This window comes from Hemiscyllium ocellatum, chromosome 30 (genome assembly GCF_020745735.1).
Source record: "Hemiscyllium ocellatum isolate sHemOce1 chromosome 30, sHemOce1.pat.X.cur, whole genome shotgun sequence".
Taxonomy (NCBI): domain Eukaryota; kingdom Metazoa; phylum Chordata; class Chondrichthyes; order Orectolobiformes; family Hemiscylliidae; genus Hemiscyllium; species Hemiscyllium ocellatum.
Genome location: NC_083430.1, coordinates 39,685,789 through 39,693,696, shown reverse-complemented (window position 1 = coordinate 39,693,696; position 7,908 = coordinate 39,685,789). Strand labels below are relative to the sequence as shown.

The 7,908-nt window shown below is 43.0% G+C and overlaps 1 protein-coding gene across 1 annotated transcript in view; it reads left to right on the top strand.

The window, feature by feature from the left end:
- The first annotated feature begins 333 nt into the window (after positions 1-333).
- slc9a1a (solute carrier family 9 member A1a) overlaps positions 334-7,908 on the top strand; it is a 53,453-nt gene continuing 45,878 nt past the window's right edge. The window contains exon 1 of the mRNA XM_060847654.1: positions 334-636. Coding sequence (XP_060703637.1) covers positions 366-636 — 271 coding nt within the window. The 5' untranslated portion in view covers positions 334-365. The remainder of the gene's footprint in view (positions 637-7,908) is intronic.

The window sequence follows — 7,908 nt, the reverse complement described above, 5'->3', positions numbered from 1 at the left end:
GTTTCATGGATGTGCACCTCGGGTGTAACTACGGTCTGAATTTTGGAAAATTAGCTCATGCTGGGTCACAAGATCTGAGGATATTAATGGCTTCATGGATTCGGAATGAGTTAGAACAGCCATTGTTTTCACTGAAGGATCGCAACAGTTTTCAAGCCCCAAACATAGTAGCAGCATAGGGTAAAAGACAGCATTTGGAAAGCATTGCTCCAGCCCTGCGAGGAAGTGCTTGCTGATCATTGTGGTTGATCGCTGATGTTGTGATTCGGTCCTCCAGGGCTGCAGGTGGCGCTGTGGCTGGCTGTTCGCGGACTGCCGCTTGGTTCAGTTGCCGGCTCTGCTCCCTCGGGTCAGTCGCCGTTGGGATGCTGCCGATGGCGGCTGTCGCTCAGGTGCGGATGTGTTCCCGGATTTCCCTCGTGTGTCTGCTGCTCGGCTCCTGGGCTCTGTTGAGCCTGTGTTCAGGAGCACCTGCTTCGGGTTCGGAAAGTGAGGCGAATAAGTCCGAGAGCTCGAGAAGTGTTTCCCGCAACAAGAGCGTCAAGGCCTTCCCAGTGGTGACTGTCGACTTCGCTCATGTCAGGTCCCCGTTCGTTGTGGCGCTCTGGATCCTGTTGGCCTCCGTCCTCAAACTAGGTGGGTGAATGGGACAGGTATGTCCTGGTGTACTGCAGCACCGTGCAGGACGCAGGCTAATCCTACCCCGCTATCTGTCTTCGACCACCACGACCCCTCTTTCCCCGCCGTCCACCCCTCCCAGAAACTCAGAATCACACACTGCATGTGTCCATTCTGCCCGTCATCTGAGTGCTGGCTCTGGCTCTGGCCCTGGCCCTGGCCCTGGCCCTGGCCCATTCCTTGTTTCTGTATTTTCTCCCCCTTTCCCTTCAGGGATACAATCTCAGGATCAGGCGCTGATCATTTAAAGGGTGAGATAAATCACTTCATTCAAAAATCAGGGTTAATCTTTGGAACTCTATGCCCCAGTAGGTTGACGATCCTTCATCTTGAATACATTTGCATCTAATATAAACAAAGTTTTTGGTTTTGAGGTAATCAAGATATATGGGGAACAGGTGAAAAAGTGGAGTTGAAACCCAAGATTAGCAAGCATTATACTGAATTGTGGAAAAGGGTCATCGTGCCATATGGTCTACTCCTATTTTTGTATTCTTGGGTTATTCTGCAAGCTATTCCCTTTCAGAATGTCTATTTGCTTCTTTAACAGATATGGAATGTGGTTCTACTAGTAACTTTCAAATAGTGCATTTTAGATCATAAACATCCACTTGAAAATGGTTTCTCATTTCTAGTTTCCTTTTGGCAACTCTATAAACGGACTGCACTGTCTGCATTAATCTTCTAAAATATTACCTCAAACTTAGTTAAGTTAGACAGCCCTGGTGTGACTTTAAATCCATGTTAGCTGTCTCTCTGTCTATGTTTCTCCAGCTGCAAATTAATTTTGTTCTTGACAAAGGTTTGTTATTGTTTTCCCTATAATCATTCTGCTTGTTGCTGCTGGCTGTCTGTTCTGTCCTTTGGATTATGTGGAGGATGCTTTTATTTGGTCTCAATGTTAGAGCATGTTCAGGTTGAGAGAATCTGAATAGATTTTACAATTACTGCCAATTTTGCTTGGCTATGTGGATGGGGTAACTCATACACTCACAGTTAGTTGTCTTTCTCATTTGGTGTATTTGCCTGAAATGGAAGTCATTTGGTAAGAAGAAAATAAGAACAGATTTGTACATAGAAATATAGTCATAGAGATGTACAATATGGAAACAGACCCTTTGGTCTAACTCGTGGCCGACCAATATCCTAACCTAATCTCATCCTATTTGCCAATAGTTGGCCCATATTCAAATTCATATACCTTTCCTAATCATATACATACTCATTTGGATGCCTTTTAAATGCTGTCATTGTACCAGCCTCCTACACTTCCTTTGGCATCTGTCCACTACACCTCCAATTATAGTGTTATCTACAAACAGACTAACTAACCCTCCTCTGTTCACATCCAAATCATTATATATAAAAGACGAAAAGTAGTGCACCCAGCACCAATCCTTGTGACACACCACTGGTCACAGGCCTCCAATCTGAAAAGCAACTCCAACAACACCACCCACTGTCTTCTGCCTTCTAGCCAGCTCTGTATCCAGATGGCTAGTTCTCCCTGTATACATTGAGATCTAGCCTTACTAAACAGTCTCCCATGAGGAACTTTGTCGAATGCCTTAGTGAAATCCAGATAGATCACGTCTACTGCTCTGCCCTCATCAATCCTCTTTGTGACTTCTTCAAAAAACTCAATCAAGTTAGTGAGACACACACAAAGCCATGCTGACTATCCTTAATCAGTCCTTGCCTTTCCAAATACATGTAAATCCTGTCCCTCAGGATTCCCTTCAACTTATCCACCACTGGTGTCAGGTTCACTGGCCTATAGTTCCCTAGCTGTTCTTTACTACTTTTCTTAAATTATGGCACCATGTTAGCCAACCTCCAGTCTTCCAGTGCCTCATCTGTGACTATCTTTGATACAAATATCTCAACAAGTGCCCCAGCAATCACTTCCCCAGCTTCCCACAGAGTTCTAGGGCACATCTGATCAGGTCCTGGGGATTTATCCACTTTTATGCATTTCAAGACATCCAGCACCACCACCTCTAATTTTCAAAATGTCACCATCTATTTTCCCACATTCTATATATTTCATGTCCTTCTCCACAGTAAACACTGATGCAAAATACTCATTTGGTATCTTTCCCATCTCCTGCGTCTCCATACATGGGCTGCCTTGCTAATCTTTGAGGAAACCTATTCTCCTGTTAGTTATCCTTTTGTCCTTAATGCATTTATAAAGCCCTTTGCATTCTCCTTAACCCTATTTTCCAAAAGCTATCTCATGTCCCCTTTCTGCCCTCCTGATTTCTGTCTTAAGTATACTCATACTGACTTTATACTCTTCTAAGGATTCACTCGATCTATCCTGTCTATACCTGATATATCTTCCTTCGTTTTCTTAACCAAACCCTCAATTTCTTTAGTCATCCAGCATTCCCTACACCTACCAGCCTTTCCTTTCACCCTTAGATAAATATACTGACTCTGGACTCTCGTTATCTCATTTTTGAAGGCTTCCCATTTTCCAGTCATTCCTTTACCTGCGAACATCTGCCACCAATCAGTTTTCAAAAGTTTTTGCCTAATACCATCAAAATGGGCCTTCCTCTAATTTAGAACTTCAACTTTTAGGTACAGTCTATCTTTCTCCATCACTATTTTAAATCTAATCGAATTATGGTCGTTGGCCCCAAAGTGCTCCCCCACTGATGCCTCAGTCACCTGCCCTGTCTTATTTCCCCAAGAGTAGGTCAAGTTTTGCACCTTCTCTAGTAGGTACATCCACAAAATCAGAAAATTTTCTTGTACGCTCTGAGCACATTCATCTCCTTCTAAACTCTAAACACAGTGGCAGTCCCAGTCTGTTTGGAAAGTTACATGACTCTGTTTCATTGAACTTCACCCAAATTACCAGTGCACTGATGTGTTATTTCTGGACACAGTGTTAAATTCCAAAACATCACCCTGGCCATCATTTAGAATGTGAATATTAAGCTTTTTTGGAGTGTGGCTAGTGTGAGTCAATATATGGTGCCATAAAATATCTGGTCACAGATCCATCCAGCATTGGTATGTGCATTAATATCCTCAAAGAAATGGTGGATAGTATGATGGCAGACTCAGGAGGTTGGCCCACCAAGAAAACTCCCAGTCATTTGGTGAAGTGCATCACAGAGGCACTTCTGGGCAGTAATGTCTTTGGGGTGCGAGATTGAATTAGAGGAATGACCAAACAGAATTGCAGGCCATAAATGCTGGCAGGATTTGCATTGGCAGAACTTCTTTGGGTGCTTTCCCTCGATATATGATGTGTTGCTGCATACGTGGACGTGACTTTTATCTTCAGTTAGCAGGATTAATGGGTGGAGACTGGCTTAGGGAGGAGATGCTGTGTTTTGTGTTGGCTGCACCCTGTTCTAACAATCTTGTTCTAACAGTTCTGCATGACAGAAATGTGGAGGTTGTTTAGGAAGCACTTGCTGATTGTACTGGGCAGGTTTGTCCCACTGAGGCAAGGAGAGGATGGTAGGTTGAAAGAACCTTGGGTAATAAGGGATCTGGAAGATCTAATCAAGAGGAGAAAGGAAGCTTACTTAAGGTTGAGGAGGCAACGATCAGATAGGGCTTTCGAGTGTTATAAGGTAGTTAGGAAGGAACTGAAGAATGGACTTAGGAGAGCTAGAAGGGGGCATGAAAAAGCTTTATGGGTAGGATTAAGGAAAACCCTAAGGTGTTCTACACTTATGTGAGGAACAAGAGGGTGCCAGAGGGAGGGTAGGGCCTGAAGTCTAAGGAAGTAGGGGAGGTCCTTTATGAATACGTTGCTTCAGTTTTCACAACTGAGAGGGACCTTGACATTTTCTAAGGACAGCACAGACTGATATGCTAGAACAGGTTGATGTTAGGAAGGAGGGTGTGCTGAAAAGTTCGAAAAACCTAAGGATAGATTAATCCCTGGGCCAGATGGGATATACCTTAGGTTACTACAGGAAGCAAGGGAAGAGTTTGCTGCCGTTTGGCGATGTTCTTTGTGTCCTCACTGCCCACTGGAGTAATGCCAATGATTGTTCAAGAAAGGGAATAGGAAAACCCTAGGAATTACAGACCATTCAGTCTTATGTCTGTGGTAGGCAAGGTATTGGAGAAGCTTCTGAGAGACAGGATTTATGATTACTTGTGTTATTAGAGATAGTCACCATGGCTTTGTGCGGGGCAGGTCATGCCTCACAAACCTTATTGAATTCTTTGATGATGTGACAATACACATTGATGAAGGTGGAGCAGTGGGTGTGGTGTACATGGATTTTAGCAAGGTGTTTGATTAGGTTCTCCATGGTAGGCTCATTCAGAAAGTAAGGAGGTATGGGATACAGGGAATCTGGCTGAGATACAGAATTGGGTGGACCATAGAAGACAAAGGGTGGTAGTAGAAGGAAAGTATTCAGCCTGGATCTCGGTGACCAGTGCCGATCCACAGGGATCAGTTCTGGGATCTCTGCTCTTTGTGATTTTTTTTATAAATGGCTTGGATGAGGAAGTGGAAGGATGGGTTAGTAAGTTTGCCGATGACACGAAGATAGTGTGAAGGACTGTTGTACATTGCAACAGGACATTGACAGGATGCAGAACTGGGCAGATGTGTGGCAGATGGAGTTCAACCGAGAAAAGTGTGAAGTCATTCACCTTTGGGAGGTCGAATTTGAATGCAGCATACAGGGTTAAAGGCAGGATTCTGGGCAGCGTGGAGGAACAGAGGGATCTTGAGGTCCATGTCCATAAATCCCTCAAAGTTACCACCCAAGTTGATCGGGTTGTTAAGAAGGCATATGGTGTGTTGGCTTTCATTAGTAGGGGTATTGAGTGTAAGAGTCGTGAGGTTATACTGCAGCTCCATAGACCCCGGTTAGACCACACTTGGAATATTGTGCTCAGTTCTAGTTGCCTCATTATAGGGAGGATGTGGAACCCTTCATGAGGGTACAAAGGAAACTTACTAAGATACTGCCTGGGTTGGAGGGCATATCTTATGAAGAAAGGTTGGGGGTGCTTGGACTTTTCTCATTGGAGCAAAGAAGGATGAGAGGTGACTTGTTGTAGGTGTACAAGATGTTGAGAGGCATAGGTAGCGTGAATCGCCAGATACTTTTTCCCATGGCAGAAATGTCTATCACGAGGGGACGTAATTTAAAGGTAATTGGAGGAAGGTTTAGGGAAGACGTCAGAGGTATGCTCTTTACACAGACAATGGCGGGTGCATGGAATGCATTGCTGGCAGTCATAGTAGAGTCAGCTACATAAGGGACATTTAATTGACTGTTGGATAGGCACATGGAAGACAGTAAAATGAAGGGTATGTACGTTAGTCTGATCTGAGAGGAGGATAAAAGGCTGGCACAGCATTGAGAGCCGAAGAGCCTGTACTGTTCTATGTTCAATCTGATTAAACTGTGCAGAATTAGATATTGCTCCTTAGATCTGTTTTTAAAAAGTTTTATTTTGCTTTTACACAAAAGAAATTTACAAAGTTTGCAAATTTTGTCATGCTGTAGTTCAAATTTATCATTACATGAAGGGTATACCGTTCACATTCTTCTGTAGTGTAACTAAGAAACCAAACTGTAGTTGGAATTGACATTTTATGCCAGGCGAATCTTTGTCAGGTGATGGGTCTCTTCATCTGACAAAGAGGCAACCCTTTGAGAGCTTGTGATTTCAAGTAAATCTGTTGGACTATCACCTGGTGTTGTGTGACTTCTGACCTTGTCCATCCCAGTCCGACACCAGGCACCTCCATATCATACAGTATTTTCAATCTGTTCTTCAAGGGTGTTGAGTGTATACCAATGCTGCGTGGATCAATGACCAAAGATAATATATTGCATAAACGTTTTCATGATGGAAAGGTGGCATATCGCATGGTCCAGCTGAATGGAGCATTCTGTGGCAACGTAGTCAGATCTACCATCTTGCGTATCTGGGGACTGAGAATGTGCAGTGTTCACATGAGCATTTTATGCAAATCTCACAAGAAGGAAGCAACTTACTCATTGTCACTTCATCCTGATGGTCACCTTTGTGTGTTGATGCATTTATCTGGTTGTAGGCCCTCAGAAAACAAAGACCAAATGTTACTGAAATTCTGTCTGTCCCACTGTTGTGAAGGATGGATCTGGCAATATTGCCACAGATTCTTCCATTCAATTTGAATGTGCTATGCCACAAGTTCTTCAAGGAACAGTTTGCGCTGTAACATATTTTTGACCAAAAGATCATCTGGCAGCGGTTTGAGTGAACATTGCTGTGCAGCAGTGGTTTATAGGGCAGTTCATGCTGCATAGAGCAATGCTGAGAGAACTTCTTAAACGATGACTGTATGTTGAATGTTTGGATTATCAAGATTGCGCTGCAGATTCATGTACCTTTGTAATCTGTGGTGCGTAGCAACGCTCTGAGAGCATTCCTGAATCTGTTGGGCCAGAGTTTGCAGATTTGATCAGGTACAGGCAAACACATTTCGTTTGCAGATGTACAGGGACTAATTTGTGTTTTGATGGAGCTCTGACATTTTGCAGCATTAGTCAGACTGTTTGTTTTCTGGGGTTTTTTGGTCTAAAATGCTGCAAGAGCTGTATTTGCTCCTTATCAGCAGCATAAAAAGGTGTGGTACCTACCCTCCCTTTTAATTCCTGAGGGAATTGTGTGACTATTTCTATTGCACAGACAACAGAGGAAAGAGTTTTCACGCCATAGCAACCGACAAGGAACTAATTTACTTTTAAATGCCAGAAAATGGAGAAAATACATGGATCCAAGCAAGTGAAGAAAGATTCAAGTTTCAGCTTGAGATGATTTGTTGGAGCCAGTTTATATTTTATTTTACTCACAATGATCAGAAATTTCACATTGTTTCTAATCTGAACCTGATAGAATGGCAAAACAGACTTGACTGGCAAATGGCCTAATTCTGCTCCATATCTTATAATGTTGTAATATTACACAGTCCCCAGTCTTACTGTTATTCTCACAACTCCCATTTGTTCTTAGTGAGGTTAGGTTTATAGGAGTGAAATCATTTTAAAAGTCACTGATGGGGTAATCTGTTTGTACGTCTCTCATTCTTTCTCTTTCCCAGTCTAGAGTGCACTGATACACCAGGTGGTCTCACTGGTCTCAGTTCAACACATGACTTTTTCATTGACTTCATTCCTTGAGTATTAAACATTTTTCTGCCTAAATTTTTATCATACATTTAATGAAGGACCCTTTTTTGTG